We start from the raw sequence: 18,267 nt of genomic DNA on the forward strand, positions 1-18,267 counted from the left end.
GTAAAAATATTCAACACTAAATCCCAAGACATTTTTTATATTGACTATTAATATTAAAAGTATCCTAATATATGAGGTATATCCACCTTAGTCGTCTAGATCCAATTCATGAAATTATTCTTGAAGCTAAAAACTTATATGTATGCGAGTTACCAGCAAGCGTAGGAATAGCGACGAAATCTGGACCATTATCTCAATAACATGTTAGAATGTCGGTTTTTTCAGCTGTGAAATAAAAAAAAACAACTTTTTTAAAAGAATAATTCCCGTAATTCAAATTGAAACAATGGCTAAAATATATTCTTTAATCTCAATAAAAATAAAAAATTTAAAAGTCTACTAAGTTCAGTGATAGGATTTTTAATGCAAAAATAAGAATAATTAAATAAGCAAGATTGATTATCAAATGAAGTAGTTTTATGATAATTAGAAACTTTAAATACATATGTAAACACCCATACAATACAAACTCCAAAATTAATATGAAATAAGTAAAGAACCAACGAACCTGCAGGATTTAAGAGGAAAAATGGGAAATATGTATAGCCTCTATTTATTTATCAAAATTTAGTTTCTCATACAATATGTATTAGAAGAAAAGGCTAAACATCTTAAGATATCATAATTAATGTTCATGATCATCAAATTGTGTTTATTTGTATAGTTCATGTACAATTTCATTTGTCATCACCTGTAATCAAATACAATATATATTAACAATGAATTAAAATTCTTTCGATTCATAGAGATTCCCTAGTAAAAATTTGATGATCATCAAGATATACCTCATCTGTTTCATCAAAAATTAAACTCATCACAACCTTTAGATTCAATTATACTAACAAATTTAGAGAGCAAAATAAATAACAAATTGTATGTAAAAATTCGAATTCTTTTGTAGTGAATAAAAGAAGAAATAAAAAAATATCTAAAAAATAAAAATACCTTATTTGAATATCTTATGTGTTTATTTCTTTATCTTCTTCCCTTTTTTTTTCTCTTTTAGCCATTGCACCTACATAAAAAAATATTATCAAAATCAAGAAAATGAAAATTATTAGCAATTAGCAGAGACATTAAAAAAATGAGTTTTTAGCAAAATTATAAGGAGATTCTAAATGACCAAAGAGTTATACACAAATAAAAACGTTCGAAAAAAGTCTATAAAAAAGCAAAAGAACTCCATTCTTGATCAATAAAATTCAAGTAAACACGAGGGAAGAAAATGTCGCATACATTTTCGATAGTAATCTATAGTAATTCCCGTGAGCAAACCATGTGGCTGATTATATCTTCTCCCTGCAGTGCTAAAAGCCATATTTATAGAAAATTATCGGCAACGTTAGTTATTGGCATTTGGTGGAGGGCATAAGCCAATTTTATATCAGATCAAGCGTTTGATTTTTTTTTTTGGCCGGACGTTTGATCTTTTTTTAAATGTGAATTTGTGATAATTCATTTTATTTGGGTTGTTACTAAAAGTAATTACTATTACTTTAAATTATGCATTAATTCAGAATATTATGGAAAATTATATTAGTAACCGAAAAAGTAGAAGGTAAATGTATGAATAAATATAGAAATGTCAAATGCCAACTAAAAGGAAAAAGTACATTCTGCTTTAAATTATGATCTTTCTTTGTAAAGGAAAGGTCAATTTGATTGATAATTATGTCATTAAATGATATATTGGCAATCAAGTTAGTAACGTTTTTTAAAAATACAATTGAAATAATTAATTATGCTTTTTAAGGAAAATTATAGTCAAAAATTTAAAGAGAAAACATGACAATTAATGTGTGTGTGTGTGTATATATATATATATATATATATATATATGATTCTTATTTCCATAGCTACCAATTTATAATAAAGATTAACAATCAAACAATGTATAATTATTAAATTGTGAGAATAATGATTAAAAAAATCAAAGTAATATATTTTTAAGACGAATAGAAATGTGCCAAATGTCAATGTATCAAATCATAGGAAAAAATATAAAATATTCTAAAATTTCCTTAATCGTTAAATTAATTAATTTCATTTGTTAAAATTTTGAAAATCACTAAATGTTGATAAATGCTCATTATATTTCTTTGTATAGCTTAATTTTGTGTTGAAAATTATTTAACGGTAATTAGCATTTTTAATTATGTAAAATGTCCTCAAAAGAAGGTAATTTTTCATGTATAACTTAATTAGGAGTTGAAAATGTTTTGTAATTCAATTTTGTCATTAAATGTTGATTGGCAGTGTGTATAGACGTTTTTTTTCTATAACAGTGTGTTAAAATTATCCTAAAATTTACCAAAACTAAAAAAATAGATATGGTATGTAAAAGTAAAATTAATAAAAAAAAATACAATTTCAACATTTATAGCTTTGATGGAGGTTATAAATAATTAGAATTATATAATCAATATAGTTAGAGTTAGCATTAATTAGAGATATAAAGTATATAGCATTTAAAAAAATGTAGAGTGAATATGGTAGTGCCAAGTGTCAATCAAAGGGAGAAGATGTCCTGTTTTATATATATATAGTAGATAGTAGATTTGTTTCCGCGTTCCATACTATTATGGTGGGTTTTTTCCCAAATAATTCCTACTTAAAAAACTATTTCCCATTTAGTGTCTCTTGCTTGAATTCGCAAGTCATACTTGCGGATTGACCCATGAATCCGCAAGTCAGACTTGCGAATTCAAGCAATAAACCCTTAATCACCCGATTAAGGGTGATTAACCCTTAATCGAGTGATTAAGGGCTGACACCAATCATTGGGAGACAATTTTGTCTCCCAATGATTGGTGATTGGAATTAATGATTGGGCATTTAGTGCCCAATCATTAATCCCAATATATCAATTAAAAGAAATTAATTTATATAATATTCTATTTTAACAAATACCTACTAATTTAAAATTGATAAAAATATTAAACATTAAAAATTAAATACGCTTAGTACTAAAACTATTAAAAATATTAAAAATTAAAAATATTAAAAATTAAAAATATTAAAAATTAAAAATATTAAAAATATTAAAAATTAAAAATATTAAAAATTAAAAATTAAAAATATTAAACAATATTATTTTAAAATTGTTTACAAGTACTAAAACTAGTCACGATATCGAGCCGGTTTCCGCATGCGGGTTCTCATGTCATAACCCTGCTGAGTGCGTCGGTGACGTGAGGTATCAGTCACAGGGTTATAGTCGCCACTGTCACCCTCGTCACTAGTATCAGAATCGTCGTTGTCTTCTGAATCGTCACTGTCTTCGGCTGTAGGCTGGTGTGGCTGTTCAATAACCGGAGCTGGAGTAGTGTCTCGCAGATCCTGCGAGGTGATGTCCGGATACAGTGTAAAACTAGGAGGCGTAAAATGCTGAAACCGATCACTGGAAAACGGATCAGCAGACAGATCTGCACCAGAGCACCACGGCTCCGTAGTCGAGAAATACATCTGCGAAGGATCTTGAGCCTGAGGCGACCCAGAAGGTGGTAACTGATGTGACGATGACGCCTGTCCTGCAGTAGGTGCGGCGGGATAGTAGAACAACTGTTCAATGAAATCTGACTCTGTCGACGTACGCCATGGGACATCTGAATGCGTCGGCGGTGCAGGCCATGACTGATCTGACTCTGGCTGAGCCGGCGTACCTAGTGGAGTATATCCCATCTCTCCCAGATATGAATGGAAAGACGGAATCTGCGGCTGGCGAACCTGAATAATGAATTGATTAGATTTATAAACTGAAATAGAAGATTATAAATTACAAATATAATAAAATAGGTCGAACCTGTGAATCAGATGGCGCAATAGGATCTCGAGTGTTGGCAAATGTCGTATGTCTAAAAGATGAGTCACTATACGGCATCGGTGCCGGGGGGACCTGAACAACGTAACTTATTAAATTGTAAACTAAAAATGTAAATTATAAATTAACTACAATAATAATAAAGTAACTCAAACCTGTGACTCAGATGGCCCTGGTCGATCCTGTGTGGTCGTAAAGGTCGTATCTCCAAAAAATGAGTCAACATACGGCATCGACGCAGGCGGGACCTGAAACTATAACATCGGGTAGCACTAAGCGTAAGAGCATAAAATACGAGTTAATCAAGTGAAATAGTATATTAAATTGTCTCAAACCTGTGGATATGATGCTTGGGGTGTCGGCCCGGAGGTTGACCCGTAATGTTGTCTTTCCCAGTAGTCCGGCTGCGGTATGTCTGAGGTACCCGCCACCTCCGTGTGAAAAAATAATGGCTCTGGGATAGGGTACACATGCTCTGGACGGGGCTGTGGAGGCATTCTGCGTGGCTGTCGACGCCGCCCTCTAATAGAGCTTAAATCGACCTGACAGGGAGGGAGCGGAGGCAGCTGGTATGGTTGGTCCGCTGGCTCAGGAGGGGGAAGTGTGACGTCCCTGCGATCCTCCATGGTAGCAAGCTGAGAACTTCGTGCAGCAAACCTAATCCTGCGAGCGGCACTCGAACTGGCCTCCCCCGTAACATGGGTTCTCTCCTGCAAATCGCGCTGTGACAATATACAATAAACCGTCACTAGTATTATTAATGAAAATTAATTAAATGTAAATAGTTTTAATTTACAAAATACGTACACTAGTGCCAGCCTCTGCACCCTGAAGTGTAATCCATCTCCGGCATCGACGCCTATACCAGTCCATGTACTGGGAATGGTAATGGGGTGGGTGCTGAAGCTGCCGGCCCTGAACTACAAACGCGTTTCTATTGTTCCAAAGTTGCACCCAGTAGTCCATCTCATATGCGAAGCTCGAGGAACCCCGGTAGCGGACGTTGTGAAGCTCCTCAGTCTGCAAGGGGGGCAACGGAATAGGCTGAACTAGGCCGAACTGCTGAAGCACCCTGTCTGGCTGGTGCCACTCCACAATGTTGTAGTAAATGAGTGGGACTCGCGCACGCCAGAGATGTGCCCCATCGAGGTACTCTCGAGGGATCGAGCTGAGAATATCGTCAGAATATGGCTGCCAGTGGATCTGGACAATAAAATCGAACACACTGTCAAAATGTGGTTAATTATGTAAAATTAAACTGAAATAACTACAAAACTTACATCCTCGTATCGCAGGCCATCCAAAATTAACCTCACAGCATGGATGTTGTGCCTCGGGACTGCCCGACGATCCCTACGCCCGCCCCACCTGTTAAAAAATACATTGACGAATAAATACATTGATTTACAAAAACATTATAAATACCAGTAAGTACGCACCTGTCACCCAAAGGTAGATCCTCTGCTATTATTGGGGTCAGCAGTTGGGGTCGAAGTGGCCTCAGTCGCTCGAACGCCCATAGCTGTACAATCCACAGAGGACCTCCTATGTTACGTCGGCGTTTGTGCATCCGTGTGGTAATGCACATCTCGTGGTATAAATGGGCCAAAACTGCAGATCCCCAGCTGATAGTCCGTAAATCATGTAAATTTGCTAAAAGGGGTAAAATTCTCAAACCCAAATGACCACTGTTCAGGTCTGGGAAGCACAAAGTCTGTAGAGCAGCCCATAGGTACGCCCTAACCGCCCATTCAACATGTTCAGGTGTAGCATAGGCCGGTAAACTAGTAAACTCGCCGAACTCACTATACAGCCACCTGGACCCAACCCAAGATGTACCCTCTGACTGAGAAAGCTCTAACGGTCTCCCTAACAGGGCAACACCCCTATCCTGCCAGTCGTCCACCCTGTCTCCAGTCACAGCCGTCCCATCAATGGGGAGTCCAGTAAGGATTGCAATATCCTGCAAAGTGATCGTGCACTCCCCATTCGGAAACATGAATGTATGCGTCTCAGGCCTCCACCTCTCCACTAATGCTGTGATAATGGACATGTCGAGCCGATATTGTCGCATCCTGATGAAACCAGAGAGCCCTGTCCGGCGGACTCCTTCCTGGATGCGTGAATCTATCGAACCAAAGGAGGGCAACCCGTGACTTGTCCGCGAACCTAGGACACTTACGTCCTCCTGAAAGAAAAATTGTATACAAAGTCAGAGTTTCATTGAGCACATTACCAAATTAATATGGAAATAATAAAATAGCATTACTTACAGGGTGATCCCAAGTGTAAGACGATATGTGATTGTATTGTTGAGTCAGAAGTTCGTCATTTAAAGGTCCAGGCTGAAAGTACTCGGGCTGGTAGTGACCACCGGGGGCAGCCATTGCTGCAAAAAATATGGACATAATTGATATCATTAACCACATAAACATGCCACAAAGGGGATCTTCATTTTAAACAATCTGATTGTTGAAAATAATGAGATTACATTAAGAAAAATAAATACATTAAATTAACAACAAATTAATGACATTACATAAAGGGAAAATCGTGAAATTACATGAAGGAAAAAAAACAACATTACATGAAAGGAAAATAATGACATTACATGGCAGATTATCATTTTAGGCATCTCTAATCCTATTAGTGCAAGTTCTGGCATTATGGCCCCTATTTCCACATTTACTACAAAAATTTGGGCTACGGTCCTCTCTATAAGTTTGATCCATTTCATTTCTAAACCGTTGATTTACTGGTCGTCCCTTCTTTCTAGCCCAGCCAGGATTTGGCACAAACGGGAGGTCGTTCGGTTTTATCCAACGCTCACGGTCACGTAATGAATGAAAAACGTGACTCCAAGCTTGGATTGCGTTTTGGTTCCGATAGTGCGACCCAATGTAGTCATGAGGGTTCAAATTCTCCTTTAAGCACACCGCCATAGCATGAGAGCAAGGAACCTTCAGCTGCTGAAACTTACCACACGTGCATTTTTTTTTATGGAGGTTTACTGTATGGACATTTCCGCCGGCTTGATTATGATTATTCTTCTTAGTCACCACTTCACACGTCATTGTGGTCATGTCATACGGCTGGACAACATGAGTACGAGACTTGTCTCCTGCTTTTCGCAATATTTGGATGCAGATTGGCGTGTACTCAATGTCCTTGACGATCAATGACTTATAAAAATTCCAACGGGAAATGTATTTTTCGACAAGCTTACGGAAAATAGCTTCAATCATTGCGGTGATAGGCAGCCCTCTGATATTCTTGAGCGTCGCATTAACAGACTCAGCATAATTTGTTGTCATCGCATTGTGACGTTGTCCGTTGACGTCATACGCCCTTGCCCACTGATTTTTCTTCAATACTTCCTTATTCATCAAATATTTATACCCATCAGGCGATTTGATCTTCATAATTTTCATATACCGTGTGAATTTTTTTTTCTGGTAAGCACGTCCTGTACATCGCCAAAAAATTAATAAAAAAATTCAATTTTTCCATATTATCGCAATATACGAACATAGATTATTAAAGCGCAATGATTTTACCTGCTTTTTCTGCCAGTTTTTTCAAATCCTTATCTCTGAAATGAGTATTGAAATTACTCGCTAAATGCCTTATGCAAAACATGTGAGAAACACCCGCCCACTCCGGACGCTTCAAAACAGCTATTATTCCACCAGCGCGATCCGAAATAATTGCCACTTTTCTCTCCTTGATAACATGCTCCCGGAGATGACTCAAAAAATATTCATAGCTTGCTGCGCTCTCCGATTCGACAAGTGCAAAGGCAAGTGGCATTATGTGATTGTTTCCATCTATCGCCGATGCGATCAACAAGGTCATTGTGTATTTTCCATACAAATGAGTCCCGTCAACGAATAGCACAGGTTTCAGAAAAGCAAATCCAGCTGTCATCGGGTAGAAGGTCCAAAACATTCTGCGAAACATTCTCACTCGGGGATTTTGCGAGTGGTTTGTGTAAATTGGATCGCCTGTTTAATGGAATTTGAACATAATTAGAGACGGAACACAATTGTCTTGGCATGGACATAATAAAATACAGATTGTACTTAAAAATGTACCTTCTGCATGCCAGAATGATCCGGGATTTGTGACCTTCACATTGGCCATGAAGCTACAAACTTCGGCGAAAGAGTCCTTCCAGTTTCCGTAGGCGCTGCATATTGCCTTCTCCTTAGCTAACCAAGTTCTTTTATAGGTAGGCATTACAGAAAATCTTTCCCAAATACCAGCCATCAGCGTCTTGATGCGAATGTCGCGTTGTTCCAACACCAGGTCCTTGATAAATTCTACGATTTGATTAGACTTAAAGTTTCGATGGTCGCGACCTGTCATAAAATGATCGCACGTGTGTGGCCCTATATATTTTGTCAGGGTCCATGTATGATTTGCCTGTAGTTTGGTTGCTCGCAACCACCATCCGCAGATTTCGTTGTGTCGGCAAACAAACACGATTGTTTTGGGGGTAGTCCGATGAAACTGGTGCTCCTTCCCCATAGCGATTGAATAAGCGGTTGCACAGGTCTGAACAGCATCGCGACTTTTGAAGGTCATCCCCGTTTGAAACTCCATTCCTGGCTGCCAAGTAAAATTCGGGGTCTCACCCTCATTCAAGTCAACTACGAAATCGTCAACATTTACACGACTAACGTGTTCAGGGAGCTGCGACTGGTAATGAGTTTGTTCTCCCGAATTGGCCATTTCTAACTCGGCGTCGATTTCACCTGCATCATCTTCGTCGCTCTCATAAAAGTGTTCGTCTTCATCTTCGTCACTGCTCCTTACTGACTCACTGTCCCACTCTGACTCGCTCGAATCGCTTAACTCCAAATTATCCAGCGAAATTTCAGTTCCACCCAAAATCCGGTACTCAACGTAGAACTCCATAATTCGTAGATTCGGACATCTCATAGATTCGGTTAGTATTCCAAATAAATGGTTATTGTCCTGCACTAAAAAGAGTGCGTACGAATCTACTTCACCCCTTACAAATTTAGGCAGTCTGAATAAAATTTGTGTAATCTCCACTTCTGAGTTAGTAGAGTTCGGTCCGCTACAAACTGCCCTTTTACAAATGTTAACCAATTCATCGAAATTCATTCGTTCACTGAGTGGCATCTCCACTCGACAACCACCGTGATATTCTACTCCACGGGGGGAGTTTACAATTTGCCCATCGAACCATATCAGAAAGGATACATTGAGTGTCGACATTACTACACATTTTTTTACAAAAAATTAATTATCTATATTTAATATTTGTCCATAAATTAAGATAACAAATTCAAATACAAAGCATCTTTTAATTACATTTTACTAGCACTAAATAATTATAACAATTATTTCTAATATTTAATTAACAATATAAAAATGAGTTCACTTTTAACTATTATAATTTTTAAATATTTTTAAAAGTTAAATAAAATAGAAAAATTCTTCTAAACATTACTAATCCCTAACATTTTACTAAAATGTAATTAATTTTTATTATTATCTATTATACTATTTCTTTAAATCATGCCATTTTTTAAAATTATACTTGATTCTAGTATTTTATTTAATAATGATAATACTTACTTACCATTTTACATTATAAATACTATATAATAAATCAATAAATTCACAAATAGGATTTTCTAATTTTTTTAAACATTAAACTAACATACTAAAATTTTGTTTATTATTTGACTAATTTTTAATTTTAATATTCACAGTTATAATAAATACTCTAAAAATATCAATTGAAATTAATTATTAACATCTAATTAACAATTTATATTTAAATTAAAATAAAATATTTACTAACCTCTTGTAGTCCACAAGCAATAATACACTATCCGTTATTAACGCCTAGCTCCGATACGCTGTCCGTCGTTAACGCCTAGCTCCGATACGTTGTTAATTCCTAGCTCCGATATTTGTAAATTATAGAATTGTAAATTTAAATCAAAAAATTAAAAAGGTTTTTTTTAAAAAAAAAAAATAACATACATTGTGGCATCCGGGTGTGTTGAAAATGCACACCCGGAGTTCTTTATATACAAATATTTTTCTAAAAATTACAAATCCCTAACATTTTACTAAAATGTATTTAATTTTTATTATTATCTATTATACTAATTTCTTTAAATCATACCATTTTTTTAAATTATACTTGATTCTAGAATTTTATTTAATAATGATAATACTTACCATTTTACATTACAAATTTTATATAATAAATCAATAATTTTCACAATTAGTATTTTCTAATTTTTTAAACATTAAACTAACATACTAAAAAATTTAATTTTTTATTATTTGACTAATTTCTAAATTAAATATTCACAGTTATAATAAATACTCTAAAAATATCAACCCAAAATTAATTATTAACATCTAATTAACAATTTCTATTTAAATTAAAATAAATTAAAATAAATAAAATATTTACTAACCTCTTGTAGTCCACAAGCAATAATACACTATCCGTTGTTAACGCCTAGCTCCGATACGCTGTCCGTCGTTAACGCCTAGCTCCGATATTTATAAATTATAGAATTGTAAATTTAAATCGAAAAATTGAAAGGATTTTTGAAAAAAAAAATTAGTAGCTAATGGGTTTTTTTTTTTAAAAGAAGTGTGGCATCCGGGTGTGCTGAAAATGCACACCCGGGTGCTAAATATATGTAAATGTATCCGCAAGTCAAACTTGCGGATACATTTATCTGATTCCCATGTGGGAATCAGACATGTCTGATTCCCGCATGGGAATCAGAACTGATTCCCGCATGGGAATCAGACAGGTCTGATTCCCATGCGGGAATCATTACTGATTCCCTGTGGGAATCAGTTTGACCCGTTATTAAGGAGGTCATTGCTTGAATCCGCAAGTATGACTTGCGGATTCAAGCGGGAGGCACTGAATGGGAAATAGTTTTTTAAGTAGGAATTATTTGGGAAAAAACCCCTATTATGGTTGATATTATTCTTCATCCGAGAATGCTATTTGGCGGTGTATGGAATTTATTTGCTTTGTATTGTAGATTGTAGCTAGTTGTGCGTATTCAGTTCAAATCAAATTGAAATTTTATCACCCGAAAGCACAAGGAGTACATTTAAAGTTTGTTTTGCGCTATGATAACTTTACCAAATACAGTTTTATATTTGTGATAAACATAATGCTGAAAACCTGTCTAAGCAACATGTAGCAAAATCATCATAATGCATAACAGCAGCTTTGTACTATAGTCGATAGACATGTTCAAAGCCTTCATCTAAGCAGTCTGTGGTGAGAAGTGAGAACCATCATAGCACAAAATGGCAGTTTTGTGATGTGATAGATTCATTGCAAGGTGACGACTAGGGGGGTCAGTCCGACTGAACCAAACTAAAACTGAAATAGTATAGTTTTCCATAACTGCACGAAATCAAAATATTTTGAAACCGAACCGTATTCGAACCGAAATAGTTGTTATTTTGGTAAACCAACTAACCGAATGTTAATAAAAGTAATTATCAAAAGATAAAAAAAAATGCTATATCATAAATTATACAAAAATACATTAATTTTTTAAAATAATTGCAGGATTTATCTATATATTTGGGTCAGTTCAGTTAATTTGGAATTTTTATAATAAAACCCGAACCGGAATAACCGAAATTTTTAGAATTCAAATTCATAACCGAACCAAATTAATCAAAAACCAAATCAAATTAAAACTTTGGTTTGGTCGGTCGGTTAATTCGGTTATACCGGAATGGTGCACACCCCTAGCGACGAGTCTTTACTTTTGCCTGTCTTTATATGTTGAAGCTGGAAGTTTCCTTATTCTTTCGTAATAGCATGACGACGTTGAAAAATTAATTTTCTAGTTCAATAAAATAGGAGATAAATTTCCATCTCAAACCCCCAAAGATACTTCCAGGAATCAGAAACTGTGGGCATATGTATATCGTATCTGTTTATATATTTATATTGGAACTGTGTAACAACTGCCATATAGAGCAAGCATGCATTTCTTACACTTGATAACATTCTATGTAAGTTTTTGAAGAGTGAGACATTAAATTAAAACAAATTATAAAAAGTGACAATGAAACTAATTAATATTATAGTGGTGTAATTAAAAAATGAAGGAAACTTTTAGGTGCTAATAATTGCTCAATTATTAAGAAGGTACATATCTTTTCCAGTCTCTAAACACAATTTCATAGTATTTTATTGCGTGTGTTGGTGACATACCCACTGCTAATTTTCTATGCTATCATTTTTGGTTGGCCTTGTCGTATTTAGAGCATTAATTCAATTCAATATCCTATCATATCTTAATCTCATAATTTATATACATATATTATATTGTTGTATCCCATTTTCACCATATCTTTGTCTATTAAAGCATGCTTAGGGACAACGAAACAAAGTAAGTGGTGGCATGCTTACAAATCTAAGTTGATGGTTTATATGAAGATTGCATTATTTATTTCTCAATATAGATATTCTGGTGGAACACCCTTTGAGCGTGCCTTGACACTGTCTGTCTACCATAATATTAATCTCAAAACACTACATGCACGGCCGAGAGAGGGGGTAGCCGCCGGTACAGTATGGGCGGCGGTCCCCTCCATCAGCCAGAGACCTAACATAGATAGTCTTGTTCAAGCCCCTCTCTAGGAAGCCATTCCTTCTTTTTGGCCTTGACAATAGGAGCATAGCCGGGAATCGAAAATAAAAGGGACTTAATAGAATTTTTTTATATATAATATTCAAAATTTGACATATATTAAAATTAATAGGGTCAATATATAACAATTGTCTAAATAATATGATAAATTAGAAAAACTGTTCAAATTTTTTTGTTTTTTAAAAATTAAGAGGGGTAAATGCTCCTCTTAAGCACTAAGTGGCTATGCCACTCCTTGGCAACTACTATATATTTTCTTATTTTATTCATGTTCAATTTATTTAAAAAATTGACTATGGAAAATAAAAACAAAAATCACCCCTTTGAATACAAAATAAAAGAAAATATGTTTAATATGTCAATTATCATTATGAAACCTAAAATTTGCTTGTTACACGGCGGCAAAAGTTTTTTTTTAACAGAGATAAATTTATTGAAGAAGAAGATCAAAGTACATATACGAAAGCCATATAACAAGTAAATATACTCATAAAAAAAACAATCAAATATATGGTCTTTCCAATACTTTTATCTAATAAGAAAATATGAAATAATAAAAAAAATACAAATAAAAGATAAATAATCAAAAAAGAAAAATTAAAAATAATATCCCATTAAGGTGTGCGTGTTGCTAAACTGTAACTTATTAATTCATGTTAGAAAAAATATTTAGAAGTAACATAAAATAAACCGTTATATATAAAATAATTATATTTAAAAACGGTATTGAAAAGTTATTACGAAAAATATATTTTTCATAACAATTTTAATGTCGTTCATAATAAAACGTTGCTAAAAGTTACTTTTCATGTACTGACATGAAGTAGTTGGTTAGCTATGGGACGTGCAGATTATAGAAGTATTATCTTAATTTTATGAAAAAGTAAGTAGGATCAACATCAAATCATGTGCTGAAAATTCAGTAATTAAGCGATTACATAAGTGGTTAGTTACGTGTCTTAATTTGCATGTAAAAATCACATAGTTATAGGATTAGGTATAAATAATTGTAGTACTCTGCCAAAGAAAGAATGAGCTCAGCCGCCATTATAGAGTTATAATACAGAGAAGATTACAAATTAGTATCTTTATTACTTTTAGACTAACATTCCACTCATGATTTGCAAAAGATGATGTTAACATACCCTTGTATTTAATTATATAAACTAATTAAGACTACTGATTTAATCTTTTGGTGACAATTAAGTAATATATAAGGCAAAAGAAATATAGCTTTCCCTAATATTTATAACAATATTGACCACGGGCGGGACGATGATTAAAGTCAGGGCGAGAATACTCCGTAAAAGTTTTTAGGGTTTGCGTTTAAAAAAAAAAGATGTTTACTATTGTTTCTAGAAGTCTGGTTTATGTTAAGATTTTCTTGCCTTCGCAAAATGACATCGTTTTGATGTTATTAATTGTTAAAAATAAAAGATAAAGACGATGCCATTTTAGTTTTCCTTTTGATTCCGTCCAAGAATATTGACCGACCTATATATATGTGGGCGCAAAATGGAGATGCAATTTATATAGATTCTCGACAAACTAAATTATAAAATTATACTAAATTAAGGATATTAGCAAAAACTAAAAGGATCGATAGAGTTATGCAATAATTGATGCACCATCTTCCTAACATACAGGATGTATGGTTACTAGCTATGTTGCACGGGAATTAGAAATGAAAACCGTGAAACAACTTTCTTCAAAATAATATTATCACTTTAATTTGCAAATACTACTTAATTAAGTGGTGTTTAAAAGGAGCATTTCTCGACAGATGGAAAGTTGTCACTAAATGTCAATTTTGCATTGCAATAACGACAAAAAGGGAATTTAACATTTTACCGACCACTTGCCGACGGATTCGGTTGGCAAACAAGGCGTTAATTTAGTGTCAAACTTTATCAAAGGTTTTAGTGACGAATTAGTCATAAAATGGCGCATAAAATTTAAAGATGATAATTCCCAACCAATCATGTGCATTTAGGTAATTTTTGACAAACTTTCCAACGACTCCATAAATTTTTATAATATTATTCATGTTATTTTATTTCCCAATTGAAAGTTTGTAGAGAATCCCTTTTCCGTTACTAAACTGTTGTATATGTCCGTCATAAAATAATCTGAAAATGTTTAAAATGAAACTTACTTATTTTCTTACGGATTCTTATTACGCGACCACCTTTTCCGTCTGAAATTTAACGATGGAATTTTAAATTGCATCGAAAAAAATTCACATTCTCGAATTCTTGACAGATTAAATCCGTCGGATATCCATCGGGATATCTGTTTTCCCACAGATTGATCATGGTTTCTGATGGAAATGTAAATGTAAATTCTAGTAGTGATTTGAATCACCCCCATTCCTTTTTATCTGCCTCTTTTTCAAGATCTCTTTTTTTTCTTCACAAAAAAGCTATCGTGTACATATAAACCTAATTTGAATACATAAATACCCTCCACTCAGTTCAACAATGAGAGACAGATATAAAGAGAGTTCTTGAGCTGAATTTGTCTCACATTCTTTAGCCTTTACCTTGGGAACTAGGACAAGACAATTAGACAACCTAATCATACATTTGAAAAACACTATGTATTTAATATAGCCAAAATATAATAAAAGTAAAGTTATTATTACTTAGTTAAATTATTTTAAAGTATACATATATATATTCCATAAAAATAGACAAAATTGAGTTTGCACGATAATAGCTTTGATTTTCATTAGAAGTGTTGAACACACAAAAAATCATACTATCTGCTTTTTCTTGGCAACGTTAGCAATACTTCGCCTAAAATGAATGAATTTTTTTTATTATAACGAAAATAAAAATTGAATTGTCAAAATATAACAATGAAAAGTTGATTATTCAGATATAAAAAGTTGATACAAAATATTTTAACCTATGAAGCTGCCTCTAAAATCAAAACTCTCAAAAGTGTGAAACTGCAAGTAGATGGTCAAATTCATAATTTTATTCACCAACTAACTTTTTCTTAAAAGGCCCGATAAATTAAAACTGTACAAGCAGAACAAAGCACTAGATTCACCAATAAATATCACTAACAACAACTCCGGTTTACTGATTCGGTTTGGTTTTTAAAATCTCAATTAACAAACCTGAACCTTGGAAGAAGAAGAAGAACTAGAAAAACTGAATGAATCCAAAGAAAAAACTACAAAAAAACACAACAGTCTCTCCAATTATTCCAAATCCCACACCCCACACTGCTCACTTTTTTCCCAAATAAATTCTTCCCAAACCTTTTCACAAATACCACACAACATTTTCATATTACTTACTTTTTACATTAAACCATTCAAAATGCTTCCCTCTTTTTTACTCTTCTTACTACTACTTGCCGCTAGTACCATCGCCACCTCCGCCGCCATCTCATACCCTCATTTCCAGTTCCTCAACCTCACTCAAACCGCTACTTCCAGACATCACCACCGTCCATTCAAAACTCATGATCGTAAGTTAAACCTCGTACACAGAGACAACTTAGCTTCGAAAAATAACTCAAGTGAATTATATAAGCTCGCCAGCATTTTTCATGCACGTATTCAGAGAGACAAGAGGAGGGTGGCTTACCTTAACCACCGCGTTTCAGGCGGTGCTGCTGCTTATCAAGTGGAGGACTTTGGTGCACAAGTGGTGTCCGGTATGAACCAAGGCAGTGGAGAGTATTTTGTTCGGATTGGAGTTGGAAGCCCGCCTAGAGATCAGTACGTGGTTATTGATTCGGGTAGTGATATTGTTTGGGTTCAATGCCAACCTTGTACTCATTGTTACCACCAAACTGACCCTGTTTTTGACCCGGATGACTCTGCTTCTTTCATTGGAGTCTCTTGTGCTTCCTCTGTTTGTGACCGGGTTGAGAACGCCGGTTGCCATGCCGGTCGGTGTGGGTATCAGGTCATGTATGGTGATGGGTCCTATACAAAAGGCACTCTTGCTCTTGAAACACTTACGTTCGGACGGACTGTGGTCCGAAACGTGGCTATCGGGTGCGGGCATAGCAACCGGGGCATGTTTGTCGGGGCGGCTGGATTATTAGGCATTGGTGGCGGTTCCATGTCTCTTGTTGGCCAGTTGGGTGGTCAGACTGGAGGAGCATTTAGTTATTGTTTAGTGAGCCGTGGAGGAGATTCATCCGGATCGATAGAATTCGGACGTGCTGCATTACCCGTGGGTGCTGCTTGGATTCCTTTAATCCGAAACCCACGGGCTCCAAGCTTCTACTATATCGGGCTATCAGGTCTTGGTGTCGGAAGCTTGAAAGTGCCCATATCAGAAGATGTTTTCCAACTCAACGAAATGGGCAGCGGAGGAGTCGTCATGGACACCGGGACTGCCGTCACTAGGCTTCCGATGCTAGCATACGAGGCATTCCGCGACGCATTTATAGCAGAAACCGGAAACATCCCTCGTGCATCCGGAGTATCCATATTTGATACTTGCTACAATCTAAGTGGGTTTGTATCGGTTCGGGTACCAACAGTATCGTTCTACTTCTCGGGTGGGCCAATCCTGACCCTACCAGCGAGGAACTTTCTGATACCAGTGGATGATGTGGGGACGTATTGTTTTGCATTTGCAGGATCGACATCAGGACTTTCTATTATAGGGAACATTCAGCAGGAAGGGATTCAAATTTCTGTCGATGGGGCCAATGGTTTTGTGGGGTTTGGCCCTGATGTTTGCTAAGATTAAGTAGATGTTTATAGCTATATAAAGGGAATTTTGCTAGGCTTTTAGTTAAAAGTTACTATATCAATATTACTAGAGAATAAGATGAATAAAATTTGTACAAATTTATTATGGTTGATAATTCAATTTAGTGTGATATAACTGGGTCGCATAGCATTTAAATAAAATATTTTCAACAATTCATATACAGACTTGTTTAAATAATCACATTACAATTTCAAACTAAACCGACATGTTTGTTTAATGAATTAATATAATACGACACGAATGTTTACTAATAAACATGTTATATAGATCATCCTTTACACAAAAAATCTGTTTAACCCGTTTAAAGTAAAACACATTACAATAATTTATTCATTAAACCTATTTGGCTGTTGGATTATACATTAAATATAACTTCATATGTAAATATAAATATTAAGTAAATGTAATATCTAAAAATACTAAAATAAACTTTCAATATTTATTATATAGATATATTCGAAGCATTCAAACACATCCTTTGCAAATTAGATGAGTTGAACTCTAAGAGAGTTGAATCTGTTTTTTCTTTCACGTTTTAAACGGATAAACGTTTTTACGATCCAAACTTGTCTAAGCTCAACCAAATCAATTTTAATTTGTGTCGTTTAAACGGAACAATGTCTAAACGCTAAACAGGTTAATGTCGGAAGTTGCTAATCATAGAAGTAATAAAGAAGTAACCGTATGAAATGAGTATGATTGCAAATGCATGCCAAAGAGGTTAGATAATTAAAGAAAAAGTGAGCAATAGTCAAAAGAATGAAGAAAAGGTAGGGTTATTACTACAAATACCATAATTCAGTTTGCAAAATGGTGGGGGTACAATTACAAGAAGGTGAACCTGACACTGCACATTTGGTCATTTACCTTTATTTTGAAATGAAAGAGATTCCTTTTTCTCAATTTGCATTGCAATGCTCAATCTATCTTTTAATCTCACAAGGCAACAGTGGCAATTGAAAAGAAGAAACATGATGAGCCACCCCCACCACCACTCAGTTCA

General features: G+C 34.7%; 3 protein-coding genes and 1 long non-coding RNA gene across 4 annotated transcripts; 1 reads left to right on the plus strand and 3 right to left on the minus strand.

The window, feature by feature from the left end:
• Nucleotides 1–509: 509 nt before the first annotated feature.
• On the minus strand, nt 510–1,446 carry LOC126679938 (uncharacterized). The gene is made up of 3 exons (XR_007641007.1): nt 1,237–1,446; nt 946–1,015; nt 510–790 (listed from the first exon to the last, which is right to left on the minus strand). It is a non-coding gene; the product is annotated as an uncharacterized LOC126679938 (long non-coding RNA).
• A 1,593-nt stretch (nt 1,447–3,039) lies between these two features.
• LOC126683094 (uncharacterized) lies at nt 3,040–10,656 on the minus strand. The gene is made up of 10 exons (XM_050378926.2): nt 10,291–10,656; nt 9,660–9,758; nt 6,094–6,209; nt 5,260–6,008; nt 5,101–5,188; nt 4,628–5,023; nt 4,156–4,542; nt 3,976–4,074; nt 3,803–3,895; nt 3,040–3,726 (listed from the first exon to the last, which is right to left on the minus strand). Exons 3-10 carry the CDS (start codon nt 6,205–6,207, stop codon nt 3,121–3,123), a joined length of 2,532 nt encoding a protein of 843 aa, XP_050234883.1. The 5' UTR covers nt 6,208–6,209; nt 9,660–9,758; nt 10,291–10,656; the 3' UTR covers nt 3,040–3,120.
• On the minus strand, nt 6,448–9,250 carry LOC126681366 (uncharacterized). Its single transcript, XM_050376907.2, has 3 exons — nt 7,915–9,250; nt 7,378–7,824; nt 6,448–7,286 (listed from the first exon to the last, which is right to left on the minus strand). Exons 1-3 carry the CDS (start codon nt 9,065–9,067, stop codon nt 6,448–6,450), a joined length of 2,439 nt encoding a protein of 812 aa, XP_050232864.1. The 5' UTR covers nt 9,068–9,250.
• A 5,024-nt stretch (nt 10,657–15,680) lies between the features above and the next one.
• LOC126683116 (protein ASPARTIC PROTEASE IN GUARD CELL 2) lies at nt 15,681–17,378 on the plus strand. The gene has a single exon (XM_050378949.1). The coding sequence runs from the start codon at nt 15,849–15,851 to the stop codon at nt 17,232–17,234; it is 1,386 nt and encodes a 461-aa protein (XP_050234906.1). The 5' UTR covers nt 15,681–15,848; the 3' UTR covers nt 17,235–17,378.
• The last annotated feature ends 889 nt before the right edge of the window (nt 17,379–18,267 follow it).

This window comes from Mercurialis annua, linkage group LG5 (assembly GCF_937616625.2).
Source record: "Mercurialis annua linkage group LG5, ddMerAnnu1.2, whole genome shotgun sequence".
Classification (NCBI taxonomy): Eukaryota; Viridiplantae; Streptophyta; class Magnoliopsida; order Malpighiales; family Euphorbiaceae; genus Mercurialis; species Mercurialis annua.

Coding starts and splice junctions, on each gene's coding strand:
- LOC126683094 (XM_050378926.2), bottom strand. CDS start 6,207: ATGGCTGCCCCCGGTGGTCACTACCAGCCCGAGTACTTTCAGCCTGGA. Junction 5,189..5,259: donor GATCTACCTTTGGGTGACAG/GTGCGTACTTAC, acceptor ATTTTTTAACAG/GTGGGGCGGGCGTAGGGATC. Junction 4,075..4,155: donor CCCAAGCATCATATCCACAG/GTTTGAGACAAT, acceptor CCGATGTTATAG/TTTCAGGTCCCGCCTGCGTC.
- LOC126681366 (XM_050376907.2), bottom strand. CDS start 9,067: ATGTCGACACTCAATGTATCCTTTCTGATATGGTTCGATGGGCAAATT. Junction 7,825..7,914: donor ATCATTCTGGCATGCAGAAG/GTACATTTTTAA, acceptor TCCATTAAACAG/GCGATCCAATTTACACAAAC. Junction 7,287..7,377: donor AAAACTGGCAGAAAAAGCAG/GTAAAATCATTG, acceptor GGCGATGTACAG/GACGTGCTTACCAGAAAAAA.
- LOC126683116 (XM_050378949.1), top strand. CDS start 15,849: ATGCTTCCCTCTTTTTTACTCTTCTTACTACTACTTGCCGCTAGTACC.